The sequence below is a fragment of the Trifolium pratense genome, linkage group LG1 (assembly GCF_020283565.1).
Source record: "Trifolium pratense cultivar HEN17-A07 linkage group LG1, ARS_RC_1.1, whole genome shotgun sequence".
In the NCBI taxonomy this organism is placed as follows: Eukaryota; Viridiplantae; Streptophyta; class Magnoliopsida; order Fabales; family Fabaceae; genus Trifolium; species Trifolium pratense.
In genome coordinates this window covers 42759698-42776514 of record NC_060059.1, presented here as the reverse complement: position 1 = coordinate 42776514, position 16817 = coordinate 42759698, and the positions used below count along the sequence as shown (strand labels likewise).

Below are 16817 nucleotides of genomic sequence, written 5' to 3'. Positions count from 1 at the left end.
CAAGTTAGCTAGCAAGCATTATCACAAGACTTTATGAATGAAATATTTTAAATAATATATTGAACTAACGTGTTGTCTTCGTATCACCGCTACAATGATGAATGTCACACCATTCCCAGCAATTGTATCAGTGTGCCATGCCTATTCAACAGTGTTTCAACATGACCAAACAGTATCAACAATAGAGAATGACAAATTCATAAGTATAGCCACCTCATCTTCATGTTATGGGATACGTGGTGTTATACTAGTATGTTAGTATCTCTGTGGTGTCACCAAGGCTTGTATGCATGTTCTATACCCTATTGTTTACTCGCGCCTCGCGTGTCCTATTTTTACACATTGGTTATTTAAGTAGTGGATGTATAAAAATCAGTAATTTTGGGAAACAAGCTGTTCACTACTTAAGTGGTGGACAATGTTTGAGTAATGAGAAAGACGGGACAAGTAACTCCAAAAGAAATTCCATCTAAAGTTTCAGTCTTTCCAAAGAGGTGGGCTTTGGGTTGGTCTTATAAGTCCCATGATAATCCAATTGCTTATGACCCAACAAAAAAAAAACTAAGAAAAATTGAGAAATGTGAAAAATGAAGCCACGTGGCAGATGGAAGTATGACAATGTGGTTGTGACAGCTCCTCCAGTATCAGTGAATGGATGATGTTTGTTTGTTTGGAGTTTCATTTCATTGCCTCACAATCATCACATTCATTCACTCATATTCTGATTCAACACTTAGTTGAAGTTGAAGTGAATGTGAAAAATTATGACAATATCATGTTCACTTTCTCTTCCTCAATTTCATTCATCCTTTCTTTCTTCTTCACCTCTTAAATCTTTACCTATCACCCCATTAGCTACAAATAAATTTCAACCAAAACCCACATTTTATCCACGTATTAGAGCTATTGAACTTGATCAAAACACGGTTTTTATTTTCCTCCTATTTCTTATCTATGTCAAAAAAAAAAACAAGATATTGTTCTTTCTTTTTTATGTTGTTGTTAAACATGTTTGTTTTAAATTATGAATGTGTTTTCTGTTTGTTTGTTTTCAGGTAGTGGCTATAACTGTTGGTGTTTTGAGTGTGGCTGTTGGAATTGGCATTCCAGTGTTCTATGAAACACAAATTGATAATGCGGTTAAGTGTTTTTACCTTTTTTTTTTGTTTGTTATTAGTACTATATCATATTCTTATTAGTATCAACTATATGTATTATATAATAATGTATTGGATTAAAATTTATTTATATGCTTATATATACCTTGTTTGTTGTTGCAGAATAAGAGAGATAACAGGCAGCCATGCTTCCCATGCAATGGATCCGGAGCTCGTAAGTATTATCATTCTCTTCAATTTCATCATCACAATTATACTAATCAATAGTAATTAGTTACTTATGTAATTATTTTTTTTTGGTTAAGTTACTTATCTAATATTGTTTGTTGTAGTGTAAGGCCAGAATTTTGTATTAGCTTCTTATTTGATTGGAACTTAGGCTATGTTTGGATATCCAGTTTAAATTGCAACTTATAGCATAAACACTTGCTCTATGCAATTTCCATAACTAAAGATGAAATAAAGTTAAACTGTTTTCGTATAAGCTGTAAGCTTCTCATAAGGTATCTTGGAGAGCTTATGGAACTAAGCTGATTTTTATAAGTGCTTATGCTAATAGATAAACTCAAATAAGTCAATCCAAATAGACTCTTAATATGTCTATGATTCTTGACTTACACGATAAATTCCTTATCAGTAGTGTTTATCGATAAGCTAAATGATAGAAATTCTGGAGAAAAAAATTAAATGGAGAATTGAATTTCAACTTGCACGAGAAGTTATTATTTAACAAGTTTATATAGTATTTGAATTGTGCTAGTTGCATAACATTAGGTTGTGAATGTAATCAGTTCGGTTCCATATAGCGAAAGGATTCGTTGTTAATATTGTTATTCAGTTGCATTCTAATTGCTTAAGATATTCCTCTGTTTTAGTGCTATGGTTTGAAGGTAAATCTTGAAGTCATTATTCCACAAGTTACTAAAGATTTCATGTATGAACCTGTCTATGAAATTTACAATTAATTGCGCTACAACTTGAGAATTGAAAAGGGAAACAATTCAACTGTTCTGAATTAATAAGAAAAGAAATCACAGATATGAGTACGAAAATTTATTGTTTCAGCGCTACAGCAGGCGGGGGATATGCTAGAGTATATGTTTAGCAACTTAATTTTGTGGCCTTTTATAAGAGTGGAAATGGAAATGCAATTGTTTGATAATTTTTTTACCAAGCTTATGTTTGAAAATGTTACATTTTCGCCAGAGAAATGCAGATTTTGTTTGGGAACTGGTAATGTGACAGTTGAACTTGGTGGGGCTGAGACGGAGGTCTCTCGCTGCATAAATTGTGAAGGTGCTGGTTCGCTGACATGCACAACATGTCAAGGGTCTGGTATTCAACCTCGATACCTTGATCGTAGGTACGGGTTTGTACAGTCTGATTTTTTTACCTCCATAATTTATAGTCTACTAATGAATAAGTTTAGTCATTATGCATAACATGATAATTCTTCATTCGGCACATGCTTTGCCTGGGATAGCATATCTTCTAGTCAAATCACTAATCACTACCGGGAACTAAATCTTGGTAATTTGAAAAGTTAGTTTAGGATTCTTTGCTCTTCTATTGTTAACACGTTTTGTCTTTAATATTTGATCAGAGAATTCAAAGATGATGACTGAGACAAGCTAAGATTGAAAGCCGCTGATTTCAGATTTAATCGTGATGTTAATGTACTCGTTCAATTTCTTTGGTCTCAGTACACACTGAATACAACTATGATAATCATGTTGATGCTTTCATTTGGTTTACAATTTTAACCAGTGATATTAAGCTATTCTCTTTCATAACCTATCTATGTAAAGATTGAATTTTGTCGTGTATATGGTCCCAGGAGAAAGTAACTATGCCGAAATTAGTATCACTGTTAGTTCTTATTTTGTTTGAGTTGACAATCTTAAATGCCAAATATTATTACTACTTTCTTATCAATATTAGAAGGATAATAAGCTACAGTAGTGGTAAGGGTAGGGTGAGAGATGTGTCTCTAAATTGTTCAAGGTTATTGGTTCAAATTTTGTATCGCCACTGTAACAACGATACTAGAAGCATAATTAGCCTCTAAAGTGAGAGGAAATTTATGTGTTATGGCCTGAAATTGGTAGAAGCCATGCCAGTTTTGCTTTTTATTACTGCAAAAGTGATGATGAGTTCCTAAGTTAGCAGCGTTAAGGATAGCTTTGAGTTTTGATTGATTATGGCATTATGCTTTATGGAGCTCTAAATTTGAAATGTGAAATCAAGTTCTCCTAGTCTGTGATAGGTTTTTCTTCTGTGGAGTTGATATGGTTTTTCGCTTTTTACTTGGGATTATTGAAGAGAAGATTAGAATGGGTTTCCTTATGCAGTCACCCACCATGAAAAGTTATAAAGATGCACTGATGCAGCAACTATACTGAAAACTGTGTTTTTATTAGCAAATGAAAGATGGCTTAATAGTTAATATGCAAGTAACTAGACCCATAAGAATCATGGTGTATCCCATAATTTGGATTTGGTGTAGTAACTACATCGCACAATTTTCGATCTCAACTGTCCCATCTCAAATTATGGTTGAGATTGCTTTAAAATGGTTTTATTAGTGAGTAATCTAAACCGTTTTAGTTCAGATTAGCACAGCTACGCCTTTTGTTTACATACCCTTGGCTTGTAATTTGTTAATACTATTTCTGAATGAAGGTACATGAAATTTGGGTCCTTTTTATCAGTAGAATGAAGTACAACAGAAGTTTTCTCTGTTCTGTCATCATTTTTGTCATTACAGATAAAACATTTCTGAAAGAAAATTCGTTCGCCTTATGTTTGGAACGCTTTAAAAGAATATATATTAAGTTAATGATTTACAAATTCGAAATAAAATGGTTCAAGTCATAAATCATAAATCATAAACATAACAATTTTTTTTGCAAAATACGCCATCAGTTTACATTTAATTAACAGGTACCAAAGATATGTGTAGATAAAATGGATCATCAAAATCATATCGTATTGGAAGAAATAACTACAGGAATCATGTTCAGATGAAATGGCACTTGTAAACAGTTGCGAAAGGTTGCAAGAGGTAATAAAAAATTACTTACAGCAAAGCAAAAAAAAAGAAGAGTATATACTTAGCCTATAGCCTAAGTAAAAAATAAGTCAACTTCAAAATGACTTAAACCTGTACTAACGAAACCAACTTTTACTGCACTTTCCTTGTAACCATGTAAGCCGAATCTTGATACTTTTTAAAGAAATGAATGTCTCTCTGAAACTAGGATTCTCAAAGAGGTCCAGTGCAGAAAAATAGAGCTGTTGATCAATGCCTTGTATTTCATCCAGAGCCCTAATGCAGTTTGTTATGGAATATTTATCATCACTTACATTCAAAACAACCGCCCTTACCCTCGACACATCAAGCATCTCTAACAAGGTGTCTGCCATAGCATTGCATGTGTCTTGATCCAGACTAGTAGTTTGTGTTTCATTAAGCCGTTTCCTTTTTCTATCAAGAGAATTCTTGATCACTTTCTCAACAGTTGAGATATTCCCTAGAATGGATTTTGAGGTTGATGGATTTTCATAATGTGAGACCCCAATTTCTGGATATGAAATCAAGCCAGCAGCATCGACTGATTTATCTAACTCTTCATAGTGACTAGATTGAGCATATTTCCCATCGGCGGGAGAGTCTGTGAATATTGTGCAGAGTTGCTTATATATCGGACATTCTTTCCCTTTAACTGTTTCATTCCTAGGCTGTGCCTGTACAGAAAACGTAACAAATTCATATTAAAACTAGATTTGATTCTTCTAAAGTAAAAAATTCAATTTAGAGAATAATATAAGTAATCTCAACTGTTGATGAGAAAATAAACGGTTGACATTACATGCATAAGGAAAATATTATGATAAAGGAACTTAACTTACCCCTATGTCTTCCCACTGTTCAAGGCCAATGTAAAGGGGATCATCAATTACAAAGCCATTATTTTGATCATTTGTAGTTTTCAAATTATAGAAGCGTGTCCGAAGAACATCTAGATGTTTCCTCAATTGATTATTATTGAAATTAAGATCTGTTTGCCTGTTAAACTCATCACGAATGTGATTCCACGTTTTCTTGTCAAAAACATCATTTTGTCTATTCCCCAGCTGAATCTGCTTGACAACCAAGTCTGCAAATACCTTGTCAAGGGGTGCCGTCCATCTTGTCCTTGAACGCTCTTGCTTGGATTGATTACTGGGTTCAAGTTCCATCTGCACTTGAATGAGTGCTCAAACGTCAGTAATTTGCTCAATAAGATTCTCTTCAAAAAACATTTTGCATTTATTACACTAACAGTTAAGATGAAATCTTCACTAAAAAGCTTATATCTACCCAAGTCATGATCAACAGTTTCATTTTTACACGAGGCAGCAAAAGTAACTAAAACAAAAGTTGCCACCAAATATCATTGGAAAAGGAAAAATGACAACCTAAATTTTTTAAAAGGGAAATAGTAAAGACTAATATATCCAACCAGGAAGGATTCAAGATTCCAATTATGTGCAGATATGAGGGAGGACTTAACCCCCACCAACTAACATCCTAAATAATCAGTTCAACAACAGTGACACTCAAGTTAACTATGCAGGAAGAAAAAGAAATACAAATAAAGAGAATACAGCCTCAAATTTCACTTTTTTTTTCTTCGTATCACGGAATTGCTATACTAATACTATATCAAAAGACCTCCAACATTTGATTAGTAAATAGAAATAAACATAACAAAGATTTCAAAAGACCAACATGGACAAACCAGAAAACATCAAACCAAGGGACGTAGTGAAAATAAACCCCATTCCAATACTACATATCTATCAACTAAACTCATGCCGAGCATCTTCCTTTAGAACAAGGAACTCCCTTTGTTCTGCATTTCAAGGCTCAAATTCAGTTAAATAAATACAAATCTACGAGTAAACATACTCCTTTTTCTTTCTTTTTTTTTTTTTGAAAACTCGGCATCCAGCTCAACGACCGACTAGTAAACATACTCCCTTAATACATTGGATAAAAAAACCAATGATTGATTGACACAGTTAGTAAATCGAAGTAGTTGATTGAATAACGGATTTCTTATATCAAACTTTAACAAATCGAAGTCGAAACACAAACTCAAAATGTAAGTCATCCAATTTCTCAATCAAATTTACTACTTCATTTTTAACTGCATCAATCAGATTCTCTGCTCTCAAAAAAAATTGCTACAGTAATTAGCTACTATACTCAATGTATATAGTTTCTAAGAAAAAGAATAAATGAGTGATGTGAGAAACATAAGGGTTGCAGAGTAAAGGTAATGTGAGTTTGAATCTATCTAAGAATCACTGACACAAACACCGAACACGACACTGACACAACAACAATAATTATAATTTGAGAAAATAAATTAATTAAATGTAATTGCATATGTATCGTGTCAAACACCGGATACGCCTTCGATCAGAATTGCCGGTGCTACAGATATTTGAATTGAATCCCTACCCTACCCTAACGTTACTAGCAACTAACTATCAACATTTTCCTCTAAACAAAACATTGTAATTGCTGTGTGTGCAAAAAGGTAATAATGTTTACGAAAAAAATAACGAAAGTAAAATGAAAAGGGAAATAATATAATCGAGATTGAATTAAAGAATAGAAAGGTAAAACCCTAAGAATGAAGGTTTTGAAATTGGATACCTTCTTCTCTTAACTGACTGCTGGGTGGGTGTTGAAGAAATGTTGAATTCGATAATTTGTGTACTTTTCAGCAGTGTGAGGAAGAAACAAGTAACCGAATTTAATTTTGCAGAGAACGTGAATATTCAGTTTTAAATTTATTTATTTATTTATTGTGTCAAAAAAAAGAATTCTTTATAATAATTTAATTATTTATTTATTATTTAAGCTTTTACACTCCTCCAACTGGAAAAATATTCTTTTTTATTCTTCAATAAGATATTGGCTTGTTTTGTCTACGTGAGCTTAATTCAATTGACAAAATTTAGATATCATATGTAAGAGTCGGAGTTCGAACTTTTAACATTTCACTTATTTATTTTCTAGTCATTAGGTTACTTGTCAAAAAAAAAATTGACTTGTTTTTTTAGTCAATAAGAAAGAATAGGCCAACAAAATGGTCAAAATAAAAACTAAATTATTAGGTAGTTAATGAATTTTATTAAAGGAGAGATTGGTCGAGAGAATCCAAGTTTGACATTTTAAGCTTCCTTAACCATTGTCTTTAGTGCACTATTTGTCAAATATTCTAAAAGTTAAAAATCCACTTTTTAAACCGAATAGTACATAATCCTAAATTAAATACCGACTTATGCATATATATATATATATATATAATATGATGTTTCTTTTGACTGAACTATGTTCATTGGACCAACATATTCAATTATATATATATTTTTTATGCAACTTAGTTATTTCTTAATCTAGATGTTATTTGTTAATATGGTAGAAAATGAAGTAATAAACTTGTAATATATACTTTTGTGTTAACTCTCTAATTTTTTTTTAATATAAAGTAATTCATTAAATAATTATAAAAGAAAAGTAAACGAATAATAAGTTATGTTGTTCATTTTTTTGAATGACAAAATTATTAATTATCTTAAAAATAATATTCATGGATTTTGGAGACACGGATTTGCTTGTAAACCATTCTCTTTAAAATCTATATATTATTTAATTATTTTTTCTTTTCACTTTTAATCAAATGTGCGACAAAATAATCAAATTTTTGTGACCACTCAAGACTTTCATCTCTATAATAAATTGAATAGTGAATGTCAATGATATTTTAGCAACTAAATTAATACAATAATTTATTTATGACCAGGTTCGAATATTGACTCCTCCACGAGAAACTCTTATCTAGTCACAAGAGTTTGGTTTCTTGATTTCGTCACTCTTATATAATAATTGAAACGTGAGTTTATAATAGTTTTTGTCAATTTTTTCTTTTTAAAAAAAAATAAACTAGTATAAGCAAAGTACTACTATACCCTACACTATATATGTTGTCTTCAACCCAAAAACTGACACAACTCCGATCATAGAATCTTGTTCAAGGACATGGACCTCGACAACAAAGGTTTCCTTCTACAACCTTTCTTCACTCTCTCTCTATCTTTATACATTTACGAAAATGAATAATGCAAATTAATTAAACCCTCTTTTTGTTCGTTAATGACACGCAGATGCAAAACCCATTTTGGTAATCTTAGTGGGTGCGCCTGGAAGCGGGAAATCAACCTTCTGTGATGAGGTTATGCGTTCCTCTTCTCGTCCTTGGCTTCGCGTTTGTCAGGTTTTTTTTCCCTTTTACCTGTTTGATTAAATGCCTCACTGGGTTTCATTTTCATCACTCTAGTTTTTTGCTTTTTTTTATTTCATGGTAAGTAGTGGTAACTAATAACCAATAGTTCTAGTTCTAGTTCTAGTCTTCTTGAGGGCTTTAGGTGTGTTTGGATGGAGGGTTAGGGTCTTAGGGAAATCTTAATCCCCTGTTTGGAAGTTAGTATCATGAAGAGAATGAAATAAGTTTTTGTGATGTTAGGCAGCAATAATAATCTCTTGGTAACACTTGATTGATGGTTTTGAATCTTGACTAACAATTGTTGTACTTTCTTTCTTTCTTTTGCTTTAGGACACTATTGGAAATGGTAAAGCAGGAACTAAAGCTCAATGCTTAAGTAGTGCAGCTAGAGCATTGAAGGATGGGAAGAGTGTATTCATTGACAGGTGCAATCTTAACAGAGAACAGAGATCAGATTTTTTAAAGCTTCGGGGTGAAACCCAAATAGATATGCATGCAGTTGTACTTGATCTTCCTGCTAAGCTTTGTATTTCTCGATCTGTTAAACGATCTGGGCATGAAGGAAATTTGCAAGGTGGAAAAGCTGCTGCAGTTGTGAATAGAATGCTTCAAAGTAAAGAGCTGCCCAAATTAAGTGAAGGCTTTAACCGAATAACATTTTGTCAGAGTGAGAGCAATGTCAAAGATGCTATTGATACATACCAAAAACTTGGGCCACTAGAGAACCTTTCACATGGTTGCTTTGGTCAGAAAAATCCAGATTCCAAAATCCAATCTAGTATAATGAAATTCCTGAAAAAGGCAGAGGTTCCAGTTGATACTGCATCTAAAGAAAATGTCATCGGAGACTCTACTTCCCAGACTCCTGGGAAAAATGATTCCCTCTGCAAAGATAAGGAAAAAATTACATCACCGCATGATAATTCCAAGTTAGGGTCAAAGGAAACAAAAGGCCAGGCTGATAAATCTGCCGGTTCCTATCACAATCAAATTTCTTTGGATGATCCCCCAACACTGGCATTTCCATCTATTTCAACAGCTGATTTCCAATTTAACCATGACAAGGCAGCTGATATCATTGTTGAGAAGGTCGCGGAGTACTCAAAAAAGATGGGGAATGCCAGGCTTGTTCTAGTCGACTTGACACACAAGTCAAAGATTTTGTCCTTAGTTAAATCCAAAGTGGCAGAAAAGAACATTGATACCCAAAAGTTCTTTACCCATGTTGGAGACATCACTCGCCTTCATTCCACAGGAGGTTTGCGGTGTAATGTCATAGCTAATGCTGCCAATTGGTAAGATTATATGAATTCGGTGTATAAAAATAATGTAATTCCGAGCTCAAATATAAACTTAATAAACACACAAGAAAGTAGACCTCTTAGAGATTCATATGTGTGATAATATGAGTTTTATATGTTAGGCCCTATTCTTAGTGTTAGGATTTCCTCAGTCTCTAGTTGTCTGATACCGCATTTGGAAATTTCTTGTTAACTGTAATTTTATGATCAAGTTCTAGATTAAAGCTTTTCACCTTTTTTTATTTGATTTTTCTTCTGCCACCAATGCATTAACTAAACTACCTTTGTTTTGGTCATCCCTTTCTAATTATTTCAGTTAATACCAAAGCATTTCTTATTGATGTAAATCTCATTAGTTTCGACTTATTTCCCACGGATAAAATATGTTTTCAGTCAATTAAAACCTGTCATTTTTCACATGTTCTCTTGGTTGAATGAAAAAACCTTTGCAGGCGGCTAAAACCTGGTGGCGGAGGAGTTAATGCATCAATTTTTGATGCCGCAGGTCCTGAACTGGAGTCTGCAACCAAAGAAAAAGCGAAGACTCTTTCACCTGGGAATGCTGTTGTTGTCCCTCTACCTTCTTCTTCTCCATTGTTCACAAGAGAAGGTGTGACCCATGTAATACATGTCCTTGGACCTAACATGAATCCACAAAGACCAAATTGTCTTAACAATGATTATGAAAAAGGCTGCAAAGTTCTCCAAGATGCTTATGCATCACTATTTGAAGGTTTTGCATCAATCGTTAGGAACCAGATGCAGCATAATGAAAACCTTGGGAAAAAGACTTTGGAGTTGCAGGATCAGTCTGAAAAGTGTTCAATAAATCATTCCACTAATTCTGATCAAAAGAGTAAGAGAGATGCTGATCATGGACCGGAAAAAAGCAAGAAATACAAGGGAACTCACGATGGTTTTGAATTGACCTTTACGGGTTCTAAGGATGAAAAGGTAGATTCAGAGCATAGAAGAACTGATGGCAGCACGAGGAAGGCTTGGGGGTCATGGGCTCAAGCTCTTCACCAAATAGCTATGCATCCTGAAAAGCATAAGGATCACTTGCTTGAAATTTCAGAAGACATTGTTGTATTGAATGATATGTATCCTAAGGTGAAATTTGTCCCTTTTATTCTTCATTTTTTCTGACATGCTTGACTCTGTAAATGTATCATACTGAATTTCCTTGTGCTTGGCAGGCACAGAAGCATGTTCTGGTGTTGTCACGTAGTAGAGGTCTTGATTGCCTGTCAGATGTCCAAGAGGAGCACCTTTCGGTATTGAAAAGGATGCATGCAGTGGGTTTAAAATGGGCTGAGAAATTCTTGAGCGAAAATGCTTCACTAGTATTTCGCCTTGGATATCACTCGGTATGTAGTGTTTATATTCAAGATATATTTTCTTTTTTTCACTTCCGCTGCCCAGAAACAGAAAAGAAAATGAAGATCCATGTGCTTTTTGGTTAATGAGTGACTTTGGACAAGTATGCTTTCGATCATAAAACATATTAAAAGTTAGTTAGCGGCTAAATTGAATTCAAATTCAATGGATGTTGAAAATTGACTTCGTTTATGGCTAGGCATATTTTGCCATTAACTCGACTATTCAAGTGATAATTCACCAGTGAAACAGTTAAAGAATATATTTGAAATTTGTAAAACAAATAAGCTATTATTAAAGGAGTTTCTAGTGTGTGGAAGGTACTTTGCACACGATAAAGATATTTAATTACTAGTTTTTTCTTCATCAATTACCCATATATATGCACAAGAAAAACCAATCATGTTATAGTTTGGTTGAGAAGGAGGAGCATCTGCAAGTAACTTCAAATGGCTAAGCTTTTTTATTTATTTTACGGGCATGCTTTTTAGGTTTTAGTTGCAAACTAAGATATTCATGGGCTGTTAAAACTCTTTTATTTTCACCCATTTTTGGACATTATACAGATACACACATTATACATACATACATACATACATACATACATACATACATACATGCTGATCTTTCTGGACATGTCTACATTCTGCAGGCTCCGTCAATGCGACAACTACATTTACATGTTATTAGCCAGGACTTCGAATCAAAGCATTTGAAAAATAAGAAGCATTGGAACTCGTTTAACACTGCTTTCTTTCGTGACTCAGTAGATATAATTGAGGAGGTATCTAATCATGGAAAAGCAACATTGAAAGATGATGACAAGCTACTGTCTATGGAGTTGAGGTGCCAAAGATGTAAAAGTGCACATCCAAACATACCGCGCCTAAAATCACATATTAGTAGCTGCCAAGCACCCTTTCCTGCTTACTTACTCGAAAACGGGTGTTTGGTCAGTGCATGCACCAGGTAAACGCTTCTATATACAAAAGGAATATATATATATATATATATATATATATTCGTCTTGGTCAAATAGAGAAAATCTAGAATTGCAGGGTTAATTGTTTATGAACTCCTGGTCATTCTCCCAACGTTGCTTTGGGGCCACACCACAGTGCTTGGGGACGTATTCCTGGTATAATTAGCAAGGAGTTAACAAATGAATAGCTATTTTGTAGTATATTTGTCTTATATTCTTCTTTTCTTTCTATGAACTCTTGGATTCTCATGAAGAAAAAAAGGTTCTGAAAATTTGTAGCTCAACTGGTGAGAGTTGGAAAAGCTTGCTTGACTAATTTTTGTTTTAGTTAGATATCAAACTTTGACGCTATCTGGAACGATTTGACTTTAACTGATGTATATTAATTACTTGTGTCTAATCACTTGGTTAATATGTGAGTTACATTGTGTTATTTACTAGTACTACTTGAAAGAAATGCTAGTACTACACTACTTGAATGAAATGGTAATCAAAAACTTTTTTTGAAAAAGGGATAGCAAAAAACTTATGCTAGAGCAAGTGCAGTATAATATTGTGTGTGTACGGAAACGGGTTTCACGCTAGACCGTCCGATTTGAAATCGGCGTTATTGTTTTATTGTGTGAAACTGTGTATGTAATCTTAACCGTTCGATCTTAAATAAATGGTTGAGATTCGTTACTGTGAGAAATTGTGGGAAAATTTTACTGCATAGAATCCGGGTCCGTGTAGGTACGTACCTCAAGCTTGCACATGAGGTCTTGGGCAGTATGGGCAGACACAATAATATGACGGGCATCAGGTGTTATGAAACCTTCATTTACAGCATTGTCTATGAATGACAGCAACGAGTTATAGTACCCATCCACGTTCAACAGTCCCACCTATAATGCAACCAATCCATTTTCCCATTAGTAATCATTCAAAACTATTGCATTTGTACCATTTTACATGAGTGACAAAACTCATAAATTGCACTGCACTTTTATTAATACTTACGGGTTTATCATGGATTCCTAGTTGAGCCCAGGTAATCACTTCCAATAGTACTTCCAGAGTGCCATACCCACCTGTATAATATATCTTAAAAGAATTTAGTGTTAAATGCCAAACTAATATATTATTTGTGACCAAAGATTGATTATCTTTCTTTATTGGAGTGAAAAGTAAGTAACCTGGCAAGGCGATAAAAGCATCAGCTTGTCGAGCCATTTCGGCCTTGCGTTGGTGCATGTCCGATACAGTCCAAACTTCTCCGATACTCTCTCCTGTTATCTGATCCTCGTAATATATAGTCATGAAATTTCAGTCATTTATTAAACTTGTTACGGGAATAACAGTGATAATTTGCACCTAGCTTAATATAAGTGGTTGGTATACAGTGTGTGTGAGTTGTAAATCTCAGAGTATTTAGACATAGCGACAATTCTTGGAAAACAAAATAAAGTTGAAGACAATACCTCTCTTGGCATGAGAGTCTTAGTCTTAGGGATGACCCTGCAACAATAGGATAGTTGATCAATTACAATGCATCACAAGAAAGAAAGAAAGAAAGAAAGAAACAAAAAGATGAGTGAGTTACCTTATGACATGGCGTCCTCCATCAAACATAACTTGAGATATTAAACCCATCAAACCAATATTGCTTCCTCCTCCATATACCAAATCAATGTTCCTCTCCACCTGTATTAATTCATTCGATTCATTTTAAAATTCAATTTTCATACGCCCGAACCAAATATATAAATTTTAATGAGCTCCAAAGTACACTCTAATTTTGGTACCTATGTAGTTTGAAGCAAACGGTGTGAGATCAAAATTTAAATAGTGACAAATATACTTGAATCTGACTACTCTAAACTGAGGTAATCTTAACCATGAATTAATTTTTTACTTTATTAATTTTAAAGAATCTAAACCTGACTTGTTTGGCGTAGCAAATTTTTGAGTTAGTGGATAACTTATATAAGTTTATATATATGACCAACATACTTCCTCCATCCCAAAATATAAGGAAAAATTGATCAAAGAAAGTTGATATATTTAGTTAAAAATTTGTACTAGATACATCAATTTTGTTTGACAAATTTTCCCTTATAACTTATTGGTTAGATCATTCTCTATTAGTATTTTTTCCTAAATTGAACCAAAATAAGTAACCGTATTTTGGTTTTTGACTTTTACATATTTGATGATGTTGGTAAATATAAGAGACAAAAAAATTATACACCTTACACTAATATCCATTATCCAATGAGAACATAGTATTTTGTTGTTATTTTATAATAATTAAAAATAAACTTATGCAGTATAGTATGACATGTTTTTGTCATGCAAAACTATTTTACACTCACAACATATGTCAATTAAATAATAATAATAATTAGAAACACAAAAACCTTTGTAATAGAAAGGAAAAAAAACACAAAAACCTAGTTTAACCCGAAGAACAACAAAAATGACACCAAAAGCCATATATTATATGATTTTAATTTGTTTATTAATTCCATTCTCTCATTCAATCAAATCAACACTTAACTAACTGTATTTTTATATGGTCCTCGAGAATAATAATTGAGAAAAATTAATGGAAAGTGTAGAAAAAAAAAATATATATATATACCAGTTGTTTGGCAAATTGAATGGCAGCATGTTGGTAGCTTGGATTTTTGCCAAGGCTGGTGCCACAAAAGACACAAATACGTTTGAACTTACTACTACTACTCAACTTCATGGATTGTTGTTTTTGTTGATGAATTTCCATTATAGTGAAAAATTATTTTAATGATATTTGTAGCTTGAATTGGTTGTTAATATGTTATGATGAATGAAATATAGTGGTATAAATAAAATGGATGGGTGAGAATGAGACAGAGAATAGAATATGGAAACGTGTTTATTTTACTGACCAAAAGAAAAAGTAGAAAGTAGCAAAAGGACTCTTTTTATCTTTCTTTTTCTTGTTGGATAGCAAATGGACAAGAATCAAGGTGAAATTGGTGCTTGCAGTTCTGTCATATTTCATCCATCATCTATGTCCCACATATAATGCACACAATAATGCTACTAGTGGTATCATATATTATTATAATATTCATGTCTACAATTCACGAATCATGTCTCAATTTAGGGAGTGGTTCCTCATTCATTCTTTTTGTGGGAGGTATTCATATTTTTTGAGACATTATTCAATACTAAATATAGAAACATCTTCTAATTAGCACTCTTTCGTCTCGTCTGAAAATATAAACAAAAATGAGTTAAAAGAATTTGATATGTTTGATTCAAAATTTGAACTAAATATATTTATTTTTATTGACAAATTTTTATTTATATTTTAAGACAGAACAAGTATTTCGAATATTTTATGAGTTTCTCTAATCTTTCTGCTAAATCCAACTCTCGTTAGTAGTATGAACCTTAATCTCTATTGTTAGTTAAGTCTTTATGTTGTTGAAAACTCTAGCATTTACCTATCATTCTTTTTATCATCACTTAATTAACTCTAAATCTAAGTTTCTTAACCTCCTCCATTTAAACTATTAACCAACTTTATTTATATCTCTTATTTAAGTATCATGTAATTAGCTCTATCCCCCGATTATGGAAACACTATCTCTCAGTCAATACCAAAACCTCTCCTTGAAGCGTTTGTTTTACCCTCCACTAGGGTTAAGTGCTGCAAAATTATGTGTGTAATGTATAGCCACCACAATAAATTTGAAATAAAGTGAAAATAATTAGAACTCTTATACCTACTCCCTCCATCTCATATTATAAACAAAAAAATCACTTTTTCATGCCCCAAATTATAAGTAAAAAAACTAACTTTTATTATTTTCAAGATAGACTTTTACTTAATTTATTCTCTCTTTTCTTTTCCCTATAATCAATAACCAATAAAAACTCTTTTCACATCTTCCCATAAAACTTATTTCATCAAAAAGTCATCTTAAAATTATCATATTTTACTTTTCTTAATAAATATAAAAATATTTTTTTTGCTTATATTATGAGACGGAAGAAGTACTTCTCAGAGAGATAAGGTATAAAAGACTTTTGTCTCCTCCGTTCTTCAAAATTTCTTTTTATTCCTCTCATCTGGCTCATCCCATCTCATAGGCCTCTCAAATGACATTGAATCACATCTGTCTGTAAAAAAGTGATTGTATATTACGTGTCTCTTTTATGAAAAATCTTCTAAAAAGTACATCTTTTTGTGAAATCACGTATAAAAAAATTGTAAAAATGTAGAAGTACATCTCTTTTATGACAATTATTTTTTTAATAAATAATTAAATACATTTGTAAAATTTAAATTGTATGACAATTATTTTGAAGGTAAATTCTAATATGGACCATTTCATCAAGTGGTCCATGGTGGATCAGTCACAAATAACATTATAACGAATACGAATTTTAAAAAATTCACCGCTGAATTGAAAGTTTAGATCATATAGATCATCCATAAAAAAAATTTAGAAAAATTGAAAATCATTTGATGTTATTGAGACATATTAAGATTAACGGTTTATTAAATAAAGTAAATCTTGATGGGTTTCAATAACACATTAAATGATTTTCAAAAAAATTTAAAAATTTATGGATGATCTATACAATATAAACTTTCAATCCAATAGTGAATTTTATAAAATTCATATTCGATAGATCACTTGTCCACAGTTGACCACCT

The 16817-nt window shown here is 32.6% G+C and overlaps 4 protein-coding genes across 5 annotated transcripts; 2 read left to right on the top strand and 2 right to left on the bottom strand.

Annotated features, from left to right (window-relative positions):
* Window positions 1-648: 648 nt before the first annotated feature.
* Window positions 649-3053, top strand: LOC123902451 (protein SPA, chloroplastic). The gene is made up of 5 exons (XM_045952182.1): window positions 649-926; window positions 1056-1139; window positions 1281-1332; window positions 2325-2481; window positions 2722-3053. The coding sequence occupies exons 1-5, from the start codon at window positions 765-767 to the stop codon at window positions 2741-2743; spliced, it is 477 nt and encodes a 158-aa protein (XP_045808138.1). The 5' UTR covers window positions 649-764; the 3' UTR covers window positions 2744-3053.
* A 1037-nt stretch (window positions 3054-4090) lies between these two features.
* On the bottom strand, window positions 4091-6947 carry LOC123902439 (L10-interacting MYB domain-containing protein-like). Its single transcript, XM_045952176.1, has 3 exons — window positions 6829-6947; window positions 5031-5360; window positions 4091-4865 (listed from the first exon to the last, which is right to left on the bottom strand). Exons 2-3 carry the CDS (start codon window positions 5358-5360, stop codon window positions 4287-4289), a joined length of 909 nt encoding a protein of 302 aa, XP_045808132.1. The 5' UTR covers window positions 6829-6947; the 3' UTR covers window positions 4091-4286.
* Window positions 6948-8073: 1126 nt separating this feature from the next.
* On the top strand, window positions 8074-12543 carry LOC123902418 (transcription factor bHLH140). The gene is made up of 6 exons (XM_045952149.1): window positions 8074-8236; window positions 8343-8452; window positions 8792-9756; window positions 10215-10875; window positions 10962-11132; window positions 11795-12543. The coding sequence occupies exons 1-6, from the start codon at window positions 8218-8220 to the stop codon at window positions 12113-12115; spliced, it is 2247 nt and encodes a 748-aa protein (XP_045808105.1). The 5' UTR covers window positions 8074-8217; the 3' UTR covers window positions 12116-12543.
* On the bottom strand, window positions 12146-14938 carry LOC123902425 (cytokinin riboside 5'-monophosphate phosphoribohydrolase LOG1-like). Of its 2 annotated transcripts, XM_045952167.1 has the most exons (7): window positions 14748-14938; window positions 13707-13807; window positions 13585-13621; window positions 13300-13399; window positions 13124-13194; window positions 12865-13008; window positions 12146-12277 (listed from the first exon to the last, which is right to left on the bottom strand). In XM_045952167.1, the coding sequence occupies exons 1-7, from the start codon at window positions 14886-14888 to the stop codon at window positions 12203-12205; spliced, it is 669 nt and encodes a 222-aa protein (XP_045808123.1). In that variant the 5' UTR covers window positions 14889-14938; the 3' UTR covers window positions 12146-12202. The 2 variants fall into 2 exon arrangements, with proteins under 2 accessions (XP_045808123.1, XP_045808117.1); XM_045952161.1 differs by having other exon boundaries at window positions 13124-13399.
* Window positions 14939-16817: the final 1879 nt, after the last annotated feature.

Coding starts and splice junctions, on each gene's coding strand:
- LOC123902439 (XM_045952176.1), bottom strand. CDS start 5,360: ATGGAACTTGAACCCAGTAATCAATCCAAGCAAGAGCGTTCAAGGACA. Junction 4,866..5,030: donor AACAGTGGGAAGACATAGGG/GTAAGTTAAGTT, acceptor TTTTCTGTACAG/GCACAGCCTAGGAATGAAAC.
- LOC123902451 (XM_045952182.1), top strand. CDS start 765: ATGACAATATCATGTTCACTTTCTCTTCCTCAATTTCATTCATCCTTT. Junction 1,140..1,280: donor AAACACAAATTGATAATGCG/GTTAAGTGTTTT, acceptor TTGTTGTTGCAG/AATAAGAGAGATAACAGGCA. Junction 1,333..2,324: donor ATGCAATGGATCCGGAGCTC/GTAAGTATTATC, acceptor CATTTTCGCCAG/AGAAATGCAGATTTTGTTTG.
- LOC123902418 (XM_045952149.1), top strand. Junction 9,757..10,214: donor ATAGCTAATGCTGCCAATTG/GTAAGATTATAT, acceptor AAACCTTTGCAG/GCGGCTAAAACCTGGTGGCG. Junction 11,133..11,794: donor TTCGCCTTGGATATCACTCG/GTATGTAGTGTT, acceptor TACATTCTGCAG/GCTCCGTCAATGCGACAACT.
- LOC123902425 (XM_045952161.1), bottom strand. CDS start 14,888: ATGGAAATTCATCAACAAAAACAACAATCCATGAAGTTGAGTAGTAGT. Junction 13,400..13,584: donor AGACTCTCATGCCAAGAGAG/GTATTGTCTTCA, acceptor TACGAGGATCAG/ATAACAGGAGAGAGTATCGG. Junction 12,278..12,864: donor ACCTCATGTGCAAGCTTGAG/GTACGTACCTAC, acceptor TAATTATACCAG/GAATACGTCCCCAAGCACTG.